The 17226-nt window shown below is 34.9% G+C and overlaps 1 protein-coding gene across 7 annotated transcripts in view; it reads right to left on the minus strand.

Annotated features, from left to right (window-relative positions):
• LOC128676850 (neurexin 1-like) overlaps window positions 1-17226 on the minus strand; it is a 157362-nt gene that overhangs the window by 4466 nt on the left and 135670 nt on the right. For 2 of the 7 annotated variants that reach the window (XM_053757245.2, XM_053757243.2), the window contains exons 11-24: window positions 13037-13144; window positions 10099-10291; window positions 9467-9658; window positions 8406-8549; window positions 7265-7479; window positions 6354-6471; window positions 4752-5351; window positions 4216-4416; window positions 3842-3958; window positions 3052-3230; window positions 2256-2427; window positions 1217-1434; window positions 656-835; window positions 36-145 (exon numbers count right to left, since the gene is read on the minus strand). In XM_053757245.2, coding sequence (XP_053613220.1) covers window positions 36-145; window positions 656-835; window positions 1217-1434; window positions 2256-2427; window positions 3052-3230; window positions 3842-3958; window positions 4216-4416; window positions 4752-5351; window positions 6354-6471; window positions 7265-7479; window positions 8406-8549; window positions 9467-9658; window positions 10099-10291; window positions 13037-13144 — 2747 coding nt within the window. Of the gene's footprint in view, window positions 1-35; window positions 146-655; window positions 836-1216; window positions 1435-2255; window positions 2428-3051; window positions 3231-3841; window positions 3959-4215; window positions 4417-4751; window positions 5352-6353; window positions 6472-7264; window positions 7480-8405; window positions 8550-9466; window positions 9659-10098; window positions 10292-13024; window positions 13145-17226 lie in introns of all 7 variants that reach the window. The other 5 variants (XM_053757244.2, XM_053757240.2, XM_053757241.2 and 2 more) reach the window with 3 other exon arrangements.

Raw genomic sequence — 17226 nt, forward strand, 5'->3', positions numbered from 1 at the left:
AGTCGCCCCCCACATTTTTGTAATCAGAAACTTACGTAGTAATGGGATGTTCTGGCTCGGTAATATCTTCACCACTGGAGCCGGATCCTTCTATACAATCTTCATCATCGCAAGGTTTTATTAGCCTGCTATTTTTGTCGTGATCCTGGAAATTATAGATTCAAACATTTAATATTCGTAACTTTGTCATTTTCAATGTGACTCGCAGAGTTATCTGGTAACTTAATCATGTCTAAGTCTTCATCATCGCAAAGTTTTATTAGCCTGCTATTTTTGTCGTGATCCTGGAAATTATGGATTCAAACATTTAATATTCGTAACTTTGTCATTTTCAATGTGACTCGCAGAGTTATCTGGTAACTTAATCATGACTAACCTAACAAAAATATAAATCTGTGATCACATATAGTCGATAACTAAGATAAATATAATGTACGCAATGGTTTTAACTAGGTACTGATTAAATTAACAAATAATTCAATCATTTTGCACTGTAATGGCAAACCTGGAGTGTTTTTTTGAGTTAGTGCTTTGTTTTATATTACCCAGAAGTAGTTTTGTGTTCTATTTCATTTAGCTACGTCCCTTGGCGATGAGGAATACGAACGAAAGAAGAAGATAACAAACCTTCGGAAATAAATTAATTAGCAAGTACCTTTGGGATCTTTGGTGGCCGTCTAGTAGAAGGAACGTACACAGGAGTAATAAGGTCATCTCCTGACCCTGCATCAGGTAACACACAAGCGTCTTCATCATCATCACGACACCCTGAACCAGCACCAGAATACACCAACTCATCTAGTATCCCAGGACCGCCGTAGCCTGAAGGAGGGGTCTGGAATAAGGGAAAAGTTTGATATTTTAAGGAAGTTTAGTAAAAAATTAACGAAATCAGTTTATAGGTCATAAATACTAGTGAGATTACATAAACTTTTTGAATTGTATATACATATATTTCTTAGAAACTATGTTTCTCTCTCTCATCTCTGCGCATACGTGGCTGGCTGTACCGCCGCGAATCCACAGATTCGCACAGAGCGTAAGTGTAAAAAATCTTAAAAATTTTCGGCTGTGAGAAACCTATCAGTCCGTCTATTTCATATCAAATGCCAAAGCTAAGCGTCTAGCCGACATCCACAGGAAATTATAGAGTAGGTACTAAGGTCCCAACCGTACTACTCAATCAGCAACCCTACGAATAGTACAATCCACTGACTTGCTGCATCCTATTGATGTCTCTATCGAGCGGCGTGTGAGCCCGCCTGGCGTCGCCGCGCACGGACGCGGCGGGGTCGCCGGCGGCGGCGAGGTCGAGCACGCGCGCGCCGTTGACCGCGAGCCCGGCCACCACGCCGCTGAACGTGCGCGAGCCGCCGGCGCCGCCGCCCACTGTCACTGTCGACATGCTGTTGAACACTGTTGACTGGGTGCCGCCTGGGAATAAAGACATATAATTGTACTACAGTTCTACTTGGGGCAAAAATACGTTTTTTGTATGTATGTTTGTAACGCGATAACTTTCGAACCGTTGGTCTGATTTTGATGGAATTTAAAAAGTGTGTAGGGTCTGTTAATAGAATTTTTAAGTTCGTGGGGCATAAAAATCGGTTCAGCCGTTTTTGAAATACACACAATTGTGTAAAATAATATTGTATCTAAGTTCGCGGCGAACAACTAGTAATAGCACTAAGTACTTTCTGAAATGAGGACAATTTACTTCTTTCCGTAATAGATTTTTTTGCGTAATGGTCAAAAAGATTCAAAGACTAATTATTGGCAAGGCCAATTAGCTTTCGAACCCATTTCAAATTGAGTACGTTTTGCTCTCAGAGCATTATATATTGTAGTCGATGTGCACCCAAGGACGTTTAGCTTCCAAAACCTCCTGATCCGTAAAGAAAGTGGCGTACCCACTGAATCCCTCACAATATATGGGTGGTACGGTGTGATTTTTAAATTTATACCAGTACCACCGACTAATGATGTTACGCAGGTTGAGTTGTTTTCATCTTTAACTGAAAGATGGTAATAAACGCTCTAGTAACACTGGTATTTTTTTAAATATCTTAAGTAATAATTTCATCAACAAGATAACTACATTTGTTTCCGGTTTCGTTCGTAGCTGTAACCATAAAGCTCACAGCTTTATAGATTCGATTGTAATTTTATAGCCAACAGCGACCATTTATACAGTAAAAAGTAAAGTCAAGTATTTTTTAAATTCACACGATTTACCAACTCAAACAAATTCTTACCTTGTGGGTGCCTAATATTGACGGCATAGTTATCAAGTTGCAGAGCTGATCTACTTCCATTTCTGGTGAACCTCGCGACGTGGTATGCCCCATCATCGACTCTGGCTGCTTCATCACCAAGAGGGTGGTCTCCGCCGCCCACGTTGTAGATCATGAATAGGTTGCCTCGGATCTATAATGATTTGAATATTCTAATAGGCTTAAATGTACCTATGTATGTAACATACATTCAAATTAATAATAAGAATATAAATTACGTATTTTTCGTCACTCATTATAATTGTTACATGAAAGCAGAAGAAGATTTCATTAATCATCCTTACATAATTATAAAACAAAGTCCACTGCCGCGTCTGACTGTCTATTAGCGATAAACTCAAAAATTGATGCATGGATTTTCATGCGGTTTTCACCAATAGATAGTGTAATTCCAGTGGAAAGTTTATGTGCATAATTTATTATGTTTTTACACGAGCTAATCCGGGACGGGCCGCTAGTTAATACATATATAAACAATATTTATTTTTCAAATTCCATGACTGCTATTCTGCATCATCTGTCTCTCAAGAGATTTTCCCAGTTCATTCCTCAGCCGTTAGCATACCAACTTTTTCTTCTCTACTTCGTTCTTCAGTCGGCATTCTTAGTTGTCGGAGCATTGCATATCCTCACTGACGAATTCAAGCTTTATTGGGTTTTCCCTTCCTGCCGGTAACCGGACCATCTCAATTATTATTCTGATTGGTATTTTATACTTAAACTAAAAAAGGATCAACAGAAACCCCAACGGACTCACAATCTCCATCTGCATGTAATCCTGTGTGTTGGACGACTCGATCCTCAACAATACAGCATCAGCCTTGCTGGTTACGAAGCCTAGTGCCACCTTGTCAGTCTCAGTGTCGGCCACCGCGCTCGGCGGGAAGGTATAGGTAATGATGCCGCGACCAGGGCCGAACTCGTACGCAATTGATTCTAGAACACAACAAATTGAAAGTTTATGTTTTTAGAATATCGATACCAACATAGAAAACGGAACGGAAATTTACGTTTTCGAAACAAAAATCAAGATCATTTCTTCGGAAACCTTCACAGGCATTTTTTCACGTCATGTTCTAATATATACCAAAACTACAAAATATTCAATTCACAGGCACTTTTCTTGTCTTATTATTTATTAAACAAGTTTGCGGGACGAGACACGCAGCGGGAAACAGGAAATTGAACTAAAGATGAGAAAAAATGCGAATTTGAATAATATATGTTATATATCTTACTAGTACGCGATAAAAAAAAATGCTGAGATTTTGCTATGAAAGCTGGCGAAGCCGCTGGCGAAGCCGCGGGCAAAAGCTAGTTAAATAATATTTACCAACTAGCATAGCTAATTACTGATTAAAATATTAAGAAACTTGAAAACATTATTTTATTGAATAAAGTGGCAAACAATCAAGTGGGTCGCATGGTAGTAAGAGATCACCCGCAACACAAGGCAGTTATTTCAACTTTTCGGCAATAAAGATGCATATCTTTATTGTATATTTTAGTCAGGAGCTTTCTTGAACAATCAATTTATATTATATTACCGTCGTAACATGTTGGTCCAGTGAAAGAAGTCAAATCACAGTCGCAGACATAGGTATTCCATTGCTGGACACATACACCTTTGTTCGAACACGCGTTATGCGTACATTTTGTTGGTCCTGTAACATAAAAAAGGACATTAAAATAATACGTTGAATTCGAGAAAACTAACGAAAATGTTGCTTCATAAAACAATTATTAATATTATCAATTAATATAATTTGCATCAGGAAGTCAAAGCGTTATTTTATGCATTTTTTTTTGAGTTTAATAGGCTGTTCACATGGGTAGAAAAAGTTTATATATCCTAACAAAAAAATCGGCAGCGCTTATTATATAAAAAACATAATAAATCAAACACAGCTATCATTCTCACCTTCACAACCAGAAACAATAGAAGAGCTTCCAACCACAGCATCATCTATCAACGAGGGTGATTCTCCAGGCAAGTCCAGACTTGACATGCAACCTTCAAACCCTTGACGAGCTAACACTCCTACAGGCAGTGACGAGTACATGTCTCTTGGTACTCCGGCTACGAACATTATACTGTCCAGTTCTAGCATTAGATTTGAACCTAAAAATACAAATTCGTGTAAAGTTTTGTAAAGCGATGATTCTAGGAAGTATAAGAAGAATAATAGTAACAATTTGTAAAAACAAATTTAAAATTGAGAAACTAGTCCTTCACATGCACATCACGTCAAATTTTATATAATTCTCAAAAAGCTACAAACTTCGTTACGTCGTAACGACCACCGCTGTGTAGAAATGCTGAAAGAAACTCAGTAGATTTCAAAGAAAGTCTACTTACACGCGATGTCCTATATAATATACACTAACATATTCTAGAGGTATTTCATTGTGGGAAATAAATAATGTTATAATTGAAATCACACATCGGGAACTTACTTGTTGTATGCATTTCCAAATCATCATCAACTTGAAGAGTATGTATCTTTGGTGTGGGTCGTCTAACTGACACAGTGTGCCATCTATTATCATTCAAATAATTCTTCAATTTATCTTTCATCGTAACTACTCCATCACCAAGATTGAACACACAATGAATATGTCCATTAACTAATTCTACAGCAATAAAATCCTGCTTCTTCCCTCCATTGTAGAATAAAAGGCCATCCATTTCAGTCGTTCGGAAGTAAAAATCTAGATATGTACTTGCGTATGCCTTCATCAATGGCAACCCTACATACGTGTGTTTCGATTTAAAAGTCACAGATTTGTAAACGTTTAAAGAATCAGGTTTCACAAATTTCCCAGTGAAAATTATATTCGATGTATCGTAAATATGATTCTGTTCTTCACTACTTCCAATCCCAAGATTCTTAGCCATGTCGATGTATCTGATGCCATTGAATACAAACTTTTGAAGATATCCGACAAAATTCGGTAATGTTGATGTCAATTGTATTTCTTCTTCGGGATGATAAAGGCCTCCAAGGTGAAGCGTTGATATTTCTAAAGTTGAAGCTTTACCTAAAATAGTCTCAGCTGAAAAAAAATATCAAATATTATTAGTATTGTAAACTTTACTTAATGTATAACACCTAGCCACAACATTGACTTTGAAATAAAAAGACAAATTAGCAAATCAAATGCTTCATTCATAGGTTTCCATTAGCAATAATTTTGAAGTTATGTACAGAAGATCTGATTGAACAGGCTAGGCATTTCCCGATACTAGTGTTCATAATCTATTTAACCTAGCAATCTAACTAGAAGAAACTGTGTTGAAAGAGAACAATTTTGCCTATAGAAGTGAAAATGAACCTATCGCTGAGACACCTACGCATTTAAATCAAACTACTAATACATCAACAATATTACCTGATGGCAATCACCTATCCTGTTCTACGATGTCAAAAAAGGTCACACTTGGAACAGGACAAGTGTTTCAATACATAGAGTTAGCACATTCACAAAGGACACTACAGGAGAAAGAAATAATATGTAAATGAAGAAATAAGGGCATTCAACTAAAAGGTGGAAATACCAAGTGCCAGCTATTAACTTTAACGGAAACTAAGCCACTAACTACCATCTAATAGGACATCTAACATCAAAAGCGCTGTTCAAAATAATGATTTTGAAAAACGCTTAAATTTATTCTAAATTTTTATTAATATTATGTTACTTATAAGTACAATTGATTTAGCTCTTACTATTGTCGTTATTTAATCAAATGATAAAAAGGATAATATTCCTAAAAGATAAGAATTTGTATATAATAACTATTTTATGAAACTTTTAATTCCTTTGACAATAAACATATATTAATATTTCAAATATAATTAACACATTAAACATTAAGGAATCAAAAGAAATTCTCAATCAATATAATAGTAGATTTGATGGCGTAACGTTCAGTTCACACTATGGTGGATATGAAGTCCAATTTGCTAATCCAAACAGAGCTAAACCAAAACTAACCTTATAGTCCACTACGTTAGGGTCAAAACAAAAGTGTGCGGGTGCTGTCCCGTGCATACGTACATAACATACCGCGCACGGGCTGCGCGCCGTCCACTTGCAGCTTGAGGTTCGACGCGCGCCGCGAGAACCTCACCGTGTGCCAGTTGTCGTCCGCCACATTGGAGCCCGCTAGGAGGTTCTGAAAGATATTCATGATCTTGATTTTGACGTGTACTGACTGACATAAATATGTAATAGGCTGAAGAATAAACAAGTTCTTTTGTCAGACAAATTAAAAAAAACCGACATTTAATATTAATTTTTGCTGCAACTTTTGAACGGCTGAACCGATTTTGATTAAATATATCTAAGAACCACCGCATAGAAATTAGCTATCAAATAAAAAAAAACGCATCCGAATAGGTTCACTCGTTAGTGAGCTACGGTGCCACGTATACAGACAGACGGACTTAGCGGTCAAACTTATAACACTCTCTTTTTGCGTCGGGGGTAAAAAAATTGCGCGAGATTTTTTTTTTCCATATGTTCGACTCTCAGCTGGAGTGACACTGATCTGGCGTGAATTTGGAGCTGATGAAATAACAACCCGTAGCGCAGAACTGTAAACAGAAACACTCTGTCGTTTCGAAGCACAATTGCACAAATGCACTTTGGAATCTCAGAACCAGTGGAATAAATACGTTAAAAAAAATTCAAACCAGATGTTTTCATCCTCATTTGTTAACTAATATCACAACTGCAAACTAAAACTATTTATTATAGATAATGGTTATAAAAATAACCTATTCCTTGTCTCCCAAATGACCTTTGATCTTTTCGCAGCCACTGACAAGACAAACAATTCTAATGAGAATCTACTCTGAATTTTTACATAAATAGATGAAATGATATACTTAACAATGACCAATACTAGATTGATCTTATATATTAACGATCTTATTGATCTCAAAATTAACGACAATCTTAATTACCTTCTCCCTATCTCCCAGCCTCACACTGGCCCTCAGTCTCCCAGCGGCTACTGACAATTCAATCCTATCAGCAGAATGCTCTGACGCGGTTCTCAGCAACAATCCCGCTCGGTTGGTCTTGAACCTCAGCATCAACTCCTCTGTCTGCGTGATGTGTTCCGGACCTAATGCTGCGGTGAGGTGCTGACTGCCGTTCAGATAAATTGTTGGGGAATCTGCAATTTTAATTTGAAGATAAATAAATTGTACACAGTCTATTGATTTGTCATGATCATATTTCGAAAGAGGAAAGTTGGTTTCTTTAGCCACATACAAAGGGAACCCCAGTTTGAATTTCAAAGACTAATTCTTGAAGGCAAAATCCCTGGCATAAGACCTCCTGGCCGCCATCGACGAAAGTGGTTTGATAACTTGATAACATAAAGTATTGGACCGGATTTAGATACAACCAACTGAAAATAGTGGCCCAAAGTCGCGCGAGGGTTTCCGTATGCTGACCTCCCGAACTTCAATTCGAAGATGGCACCCCATGATGATGATGATGAAGATCATATTCAGCCGAAACACGAAACTATGAAATTGTAACAAGTTCTATCGAGAAGTAAGTATGCCACGTCTAATACAGATACAGTATCGCGCCTTTATCCCTTTCGTGGTAGATAGAGCTAAGTTTTGCTAAACTTGAAGGCTGCGTTTAGCCGCATGGAGAGTAAATGGATGGAAAAGCTTCTTAAGTTTCTCTATTCTTTTGACTTGGGTCAAGCTCTTTTAAATACTTTTTTGAGTGTGCCACCTGACTACAACGCTTCATAGTAAAGGTAGGTTCAGTGCAGCGGTTCACACAAAGTCGATTTTCATTGATTAATTCTGGCAATTCCTTTTTATTTATTTTTTGCCTATGCCAGGGTCATTGCACGTGAGAGCGAAAGAACACGATATAACTATGAATTGGAATAATTGGAGTTTCAAACTACGTCCATAAATAAATTCATTGATATTTTGGGATAAACGCAAACCTCAATAACTTTGGTGATAAACGATAATATTAAAATTTGATTACTCACATGATGTATTAATAGGGTCTTTAATATTAAGCCTTTATTTTTATTGGCATAATTAAAAAATATGGTGTATAACTTACCCCGTCCACAAGTAGGTCCTCCATAGTTAGTGCCAGAGCAGTCACATAATGGCCTGTTCCAACCTTCGGAGCAAATTCCTCCATGCTGACATGGAGAACTGACACACTGCTTCATCAGAACATGGCATGCTGGACGGACAGAAGCTGAAAATAAAAAGCCATAAAATTATTATAACATAAGGCTACTAAACGACAGAGGAAGTTACCGGAAAATCCCATTCAATTATCGATAAAGACAGCACTCGTATCATGGAAGTTAAAAAGATAACTGGTAACGATAATGAATGGATTGAATTTTAAATTATATACAGGCTGTAACTTCATTTCATAATTTAATAATTATTTTGTGATTTAGCCGGTTCTAATGCATAAGTATTCTAGAAATATAAAATGAAAATTAGCGTGGATAGGGTAGTTGCCAAGCTCCATGTTCGCTAAGTGTTTCTTAAAACTGTCTTAGGGGACACTTAACATTTAGGTACCGCTGGTGAAAATGGGCATCAGATAATTGTAAGAAATATGTATAATCTAGATAAAATATATCAATTTTAAATCTTCGTATTTAAATCCAGCTGCAGTATATGATTTATCATATGATATTAAATAGATATATTTATTTAATAGATATATCATTATGATAATTCATAGACTGCAGCTGGATCTAAATACGAAGATTTAAAATTGGTTGGAAAGTCCATTTTCAAAAAGTATGAAATTATAAAAATAAATTTAACCATCATAAACAATAAAAATGTTGTAACAACTTTTATTAAGCATCACCATAAACGTAATATTTAATGTAGCTGTCGAACAAACATATCTTTCTTCGCGAACATTTTCGCACGTTGTGACGTCACTTGTTCGTGTCATCTAGTACGGAGCGTTTGGGCGAGTCCAAAAATGTGTGATTTTATTTTTGTTATATCTTTGAAAGTATTGTCATTATCATAGTATTTTTTTTCACTGGTGTTTCTAATGATATAAGAGCCTTCGATAAAACATCGTCATTCAAACAAAAAAATGGCAACCTGCCATTTCTAAACTTATCTCTATAACCATACCAGAATCCTGCTGTCGAGCATAGGCCGTCAGATCTTGAGGTTTTCCATTCAGCACCAGATCCCTGATGCACCCAACAAAGCCCTGTCTCAAAGCAGCAGTCCACAGAGCAGGGGGAGTCCTGGATGCGGAGTATTCTGATCCTAAACCACCGACGAAGAGGGGCCCGTCTAGTTCCAGCTGGTTGGATTCACCTGAAATTTAAATACAATAGTTATTATCAATTGCCCCATTAAAGGCGTAAACCAAACTACGTAAAATTTAAAAAAAAATCTGACTTTCGAAGTCCATAATTATTATATATTAAAATTAAAAAAAACTTAGTCATAAAGATCATCCTTACATATTATAAAACAAAGTCCTCTGATGCGTCTGTCTGTCTGTTCGCGATAAACTCAAAAACGACGGCAAAAAATGTGTGATTCCTGATGAAGGTTTAGATGTATAATTTATTATGTTTTAACCAGAGCGAAGCCGGGACGGGCCGCTAGTTAATGTATAATGTTTCAATGGGCAATGATTAGCATATACATGGGCATATGAGTGCCCCTCAAACTGTATATTCCCAGACCTAGTATTGGTCACAAAATTTGAACTTGAGTGTCGATTCGCTAAGAAGAGAAGATATACATACCAGGAGTTTTAAATTCAGCATTAGCTCCATCGACAGTCACTCTCCCATCTCTGCCAGTCCTTCTCATCATGAACTCGTGCCAGTGTGAGTCGTCCACACGTCGTCTTGACGCCCTGACTCTGACCCCCCCGGAACCCAGGTCGAGGTGGACGTAGATGTAACCGTTCAGCATCTCTACAGCGAACAGGTCAGCCTGGAGGATTTAAGTATAATTCATTTTGAATTAGTTATTATTGTTATTTTCAAACAGTTTTCTGTGCAGCAAAAACTTAAGTGTGGGCTGTTAATCCACTTTGTTGCGTCAGTTTCCGCTTAGTGGACGTTTGCAATTCCGCCTCCAATGGAAACTAGTAATTTATGTTTTAAAGATAAGCTCTAATATCTCGAAATCTGTTTTACAACAATATTTAAATAGATAATAAATATGTGCTACTTATATAATTTGATACCACTAATATTTAGTATTGATATTTTACATAGATACAGAATATAAATTACTACACCTACAATGACCTACATCTATGGTTAATATTAAAAAGTGCACACACATAAACACAACGACAATATCTAAAAGCACAACTAGAATCTATTTGGAATAATAATAAAACAAATCACTGCATACGAAACACAGGCTGGAAATAAAATATCTAAATACAGACAGCGAAATGAATAGAAGCGACAAAAAAAAACTAAAAGCAAAACCATTTTGTGCCAGCAACGATTGGAATACAAATTGAAAAGTAGAGATGCAAATTTTTTGAGGTCACATAGGTTATGAAAACTGTTTGTCAAAAGAATATTACTACATATATTAGATTATTTTCAGTAAGAATTCAGTTCGTTGGGATCTAAATCGTTAAACAAGTAAATTTTCTGTTTTACATTCTAAGAATTTTTTTTTCTTTTCCCATTATTCATAAAAAGTTAAAGCATACTATTACGTTAAGCAAAGATATGTTTTATCAATATCACACATTATAATATTTGAAATTGTTAGAAAGAGACAAAACGACTAGAAGAAACTTTTTTATGAATATCAGGATTTAAAAACTTTTTGACACCTCATTTAAGTATCTTGAAATTACGACTCCATAATTTGTCATTTAATTAAAAAGTTTAATTGTATATATTTTCAGGAAATATAGAAAATAGTATGTTCATTTCTTTTTTAGAATTCCATAACTCGAAATTTAGAAAAGGAACCCTTTTTGCATATTTTTTCTATTACTTTTCACCGTCCAAAATCAATTCCAATTACAAAAAACAACGAAATAGTAAATACAGCAGAATATTAAAAGATTCTACTATTAGATAATAAATTATATACACATATTAAACTATTACTACTATTAGTATAAATTAATTATATAAAAAATGAACAAAAAATAAATACTTAATAATATCGTGCACCCGTGTTATAATGACGCGAATTTGTGTAGGTCATAATAAAGCCGTCTTCATTCAAGCACTTTGTTCCTTCAACAGGGACTCCTATAAGTGCTCGGGTTACCATCATGTGCTTACACTACGTGCACAAACAAACATAGACACATTTGACAGTTAGACACGGGTGAAACTTTAAAAGGTACCATACACAAATTCCCTACCAGTGATATCTGCCTAATTTATTTTTTCACCTACCATGCAGTGTCGGTGATTAGTTTGTTTATAGCTATATCTTTGAAATAAATTTTATCATCATTTGTTTTGTCTTAAGGCTGATAAATGAAAAAAGAAAAGAACACTGATAAAAAAAAAACTAAAATAATAATGAAAAAAAAAAGTGACAAAAAATCTTTCTTATAATTCATTTTTTATTTTTTATTTTAGTATAATTTTGAAAGTAAAAATAGTATAACATAGAAACGAAATTTCTAAGAGTTCTTTGCAACAGTCAACTTTGAGGTTAACCTTAACATACGCAGAAGAACGCAAAGTAGGTACGTCATTTTGTCCAAACGTCAGCACGCAGGGTGAAAACAACGTCGAAGTTGACTAGTGCAATTCACTCTTAACATTGAATTTTATATTTATATAAAGTAAATCATTATTTCGATCAGAGTCTGTTACGTATCTGTCAACATTGGCACCACCACTTTGCATTCGGACACCCGATTCAGTTGTTTCATTGACAGCCTTAGAACAAATAACTATAAACGTAAAATTGTTTATAACCAAACTTATCCAATGACACTTCTGGGGGATTGCAATTTAGTTTTCTATGTTTCAATCAGAAATGTTCAAGTATAAAATTCAAATTTATTGCAACAAAAGCAATCAAGTATTTCATATATATATATATATATAGTTTTTGAGTTCAGTATTTTTGTAACGTCCCGTAATAGTTTTTTTGTCCCAACTATTAAAATTTAATCAATGTAGTCGTCCAAATCAAAAGGGACCTTATGGCGGCTGACAATTAGGTCTTTATTGCCGTTGTTCGAATATAAAACAACGGCAGTAATAGTGCTGGGCCCCATAGGCTTTTTGATTTGTACAACCACACTGTGGTTGAACTGTATATTTTAAAAAGCTGCAGAATTTATATTTATTGATTAATGACAGGATTTTGAGTGTAATAAATCAACCATGTAAGTTTTTCTTATAATTTTGTCAAGACTTTATTGGCCGCCAAGATTGTTCACCTTTTTCAGTTTCTATACAAATAAATACGAATTAATTTTTAACTTGTGAGATTTTGTTTGGCAAAACTTTATTCTATAAATTCTCATGTTTCACATTACCTTCTTCTATCTGTTCTTGTTGAGGAAATTCCCAAAATAAATCTCGTTTCGTTTGTTTTAATGTAAAAAAAAAATAAAGTTTAAAGAAACTAAATTGAATCCCTTCTATGTTTGAAAATGGAATGTAATCGTAGATGGTATGTCTGTCTGGTACTTCTTAACCCCAAAAGCTCCACCCTTACCGTACAACCTACCCTTGGTGGCTTGGCGCCCATGTTGAAAAGGATCAGTCCGTTCGGTTCATTGGTTCGAAACTTGAAGGATATCGTGCCGGATTTCACTGCTTCCCACTTTGGCAGGATCTGTAAATTGATAGACATATTGAAACACATACTAATAATATTAAACTAGTTGCGCCCCAGGGCTTCACTCCCCTGGTAATTACGGGATAAAAAGTACCCTATGTGTTATTCCAAGTTATGTTTTAACCTTGTATCAAACTTTACAACAATCGATTTTGCGTGAAATAGTAACAAACGTACACACATTACTAACAATAAATTTAATAGGAGAGTGCCACCACTCTGGGTGTGCCAGCAGAAACGAAAACTTGAATATTGTTGTGCATTCTTAACATCTTACGAATTTTCGATGTCACGTGTCCAAACGCGAGTTTAAATTTTTTTAACCCATCACATAAAGTGCACAAAGCCGCTTAAGAAGTTTGCACTTCAAAATTACTTTGTGTTGCCAGCAACACAACGCAGTGATGATTACAGAGAGCAGTACTCAAATTGCTTACAGCGAAAATCAATCAGTGTACGCGTGTGTCAGACGACGGTATTCAGTACACACTTGAAGTAGAGATGAGCTTCGACAATTTCAAATAGTATATTATAAGATAGAGACAAATGGCGGAACACTTGGCAAGAATAGATGACACGAGAGCTGTTAAAATTATGTCTAATAGAAAAGGCTCCGAGGAAACTAGAGATAGCTATAACAATATTGTCTTCAACAAAGTCTGAAAAATATAGGAAAGAAAACAAATCACACAAAAAAATTCTTCACACAGTAAATTTAGTGTTTTTCGAAAAATTATAAAACTGCAATAATTTCAACAAATGATAATAAATGAGTGCGTTTTATACTTTTTTGTAATTTGTAATACTTATAGCAACTAAAAGTGATTGTTTTATAATTAAAATTTCCCATTTAAATGTAAATGGGATGTATGCATGAGAAAATTAACAGCTGAGACGTAATACTTAATACATTATATTCACTATAATTTTAATATAATTTCACCGAAGGAGGACGGTGGAAATAATTATACACACATGTAATTACTATGACCATTAATTTTACGATTTCATATCATTTCTACATTTGACGACCTCGGTAGCTTAGTGGTAAAGTGCTTGCCTCTGAACTGAGAGGTCCCGGGTTCGATCCCTGGTCGGGTCATGATGGAAAATGATCTTTTTCTGATTGGCCCGGGTCTTGGATGTTTATCTATATATGTATTTGTTATAAAAATATAGTATTGTTGAGTTAGTATCCCATAACACAAGTCTTGAACTTACTTTGGGGATAGCTCACCCTGTGTGATTTGTCCTCATATATTTAATATATTTATTTATTATAGATAGAGTTTGAACTAATCAATTTTTTGTGGTGGAATCGTCAATAATATTGACATAAAAAACATGATGACATGACAATGATATAAGCAATGGTAAATGGTAGCTAGGTGAAATGGTAAAAAAATATCTACCAAATTATTGTATTGATCGTATGATGTACAAAAACAAACATATTTTGCTAGCACATATGAGAAAATCTCCAGTTCTGCTTTCAGATGGATGATTATTAATAGCAAAAAAAATATACTAAAAATATAAAACTAAATATAAACCAAACAACAAATTAAAAATCGCAATTGCAGATCGGGTTCCTTATTATCCGCAAATCGATTGCGGAAACTGAATCATTTATAACACGGCAACCAATCGATAAAGTTACATTCAGTCTGATAGCACTACTACAAAATATCTAATCCGTGGAAGTATAGAATAAGCCGCATTTGAAAAAGGGGTTTTTATAGGGGTTTTTATTTGTTTAATAATTTATGAGAACCTATTTATAAACTTCAAAATAAATATTTCAGCAACAAATTAAATAATCCATTGAGTTTGATGCCGTACAGACAAACGTAACGATAGGGCTTTTTAATATTATGCATATTTAATAATATGTAAGTTTAATATTCGTATTAATATGGTTGTTCCTTCTTTATTGTGCGATGGAGGTAGTTTTAACCTGCAGCTGCAGCAGCTACTATTTAGGCGATTTTGCGAATACATATCCATAAGTTTTATTAACAATCTGAAATCTACTATAATTATGCTTTAATGTGTATATTGCTCAAATTTATGGAACCTTAAAGCAATAGTAAATAGACATGTAACACCTTTGACCTTATATTCGCATCCCATCATTATATTGAGCTAAAACGCACAAAAAATATATTTTATTGCTACTATTTCTCCAACTGTTGGCCAAAAGCAACTCCACTCACTTTCACAAAAATCACATCTGTTAATTACTTTATTTTGCAGTTAACACGAATGACTGTTAAAATATAGATTGGTTTATTCAAACTAGCATACATTGTATCAATCGATTTGTGTACCGACGATTGTAGCTTTGTATAATGAGTGGCGTACATTGTAATATTATTTTAATAACATTTCCATTATGCTATATTCATATGTACGAAAAGAAAAGGTCTTTGGTGTCAGTTTGCTGGTCATTCATTAAACTCGTTCTCTGCGAAATACGGGATTAAGAGGTGATGAAATTCTATTAATAATGCTAATCTATACTATTATTTTAAAGAGGTACCTAAGCGTTTTTGAGTTTGTATGTTTGAGAGTTTCGCTCCCGTGGAAATTTTGAGATAAAATACAGCCTATAGCAATCTTGGATAATGTACCTTTCTAGTGCTACAAACATCCAAACATCATACAAACTCACAAACACAAGACATTATAAAAACTTTCAAGATTCCCATGACGGTCATTCATTCACTCATATCGAGTGCGTTATTGCTAGGACTTGTGTCAGATTTTATTCAAGTCGCCTAAAGGCATCTGACGTGACTCTTAGCTACCTACCGCCATTTAGTGGCAAGTAGTCGCGTACACACTAGTAACCTGAACTGTCCACCGATAATGTGCAAGAATCATGACGATGTTTTCCTTCATCGAAAAGCAAATGGTGGTCGATGAAAACTATAACTGACGTTAAATCCTTTGGAAGTCATAGTCTAAAATTCTTTGGATTTTTCTGACATCTAAAAATATATGTAATAAAAAGGCAAAATCGACCACTCTAGAGCTATTACAGTAAATTATTATAACGGTCGGCCACGCACTACAGAAATTCACGAAATTACCGATGTAATGTAACGATAAGAGGGAAATGGCGCGGAGGTAAGAGGGTTGTGCGATGATAGACCTCAATTTTTTTTTTTTGTGAATTCGGTGTTTTTCTGATGTTAATCACGAAACAGGGCAATGGAAAACTTAATCTTCTTAAATTCTTAATTCGTTTCATGTAACTGGTAGACTCTCTGTCTGCACTATACCGGCAGGGTCGTCATGTGACTCCTTTATTTGCTGTCTTTGATTACATTATTATATCTTATTGAAATAATAGTTTACTCTATTACACTCAACTGTTGCCTTTGTTTTTAGTAATTTACTATCGGTGTTAGGACGCCGATCTTCTTCATTTGCCATAAATTATAAGTTGGATTTTTATGTAAAATCACAAATATTATCGTACACTATGCTTTATTACTACTAACACATAAATTGTTCTTTAGTTATATCTATACTAAGTCTATCAGTCACTAATACAAGAAACGTATTACATAGAAATAAATAAATATATAGTGACAAATAACACATGTTGCGTTCACCCAAAGCAAGTTAGAGACTTGTGAGATACGAACTCAACGACTGTATGTTTAATAATATTATACATAGGGCGTGTGGTTCCACCTTTGAATAAGACCACTTATATAATATATGGCTTTGGGGCGCCACGGCTCCGAATGCAACCGGGAGCACGTGAGGATAAGAGAGAGAGACAATTATATATATATAGCATAAAAAACTTGATCTCATTTAAGTTAAATAATTTTAATCCACTGGATAGGTTTACAATCAAAACTTCTGTACTAAGCGATCGTAAGACAAACACGCGTACAATCAACTATACTTTTATTTCACATTTTATTTATAAATATGCTAGATGAAATAAATGAAAAATAAAATATATAAAATCGCCTCATTCACTCACTCAGTCTAGTCAACACATTTAGTTAGATAAAAACACTTCAGTCGACAGATCAATCTGCGAGCTCTAGTGTCCT

This window comes from Plodia interpunctella, chromosome 17 (assembly GCF_027563975.2).
Source record: "Plodia interpunctella isolate USDA-ARS_2022_Savannah chromosome 17, ilPloInte3.2, whole genome shotgun sequence".
In the NCBI taxonomy this organism is placed as follows: domain Eukaryota; kingdom Metazoa; phylum Arthropoda; class Insecta; order Lepidoptera; family Pyralidae; genus Plodia; species Plodia interpunctella.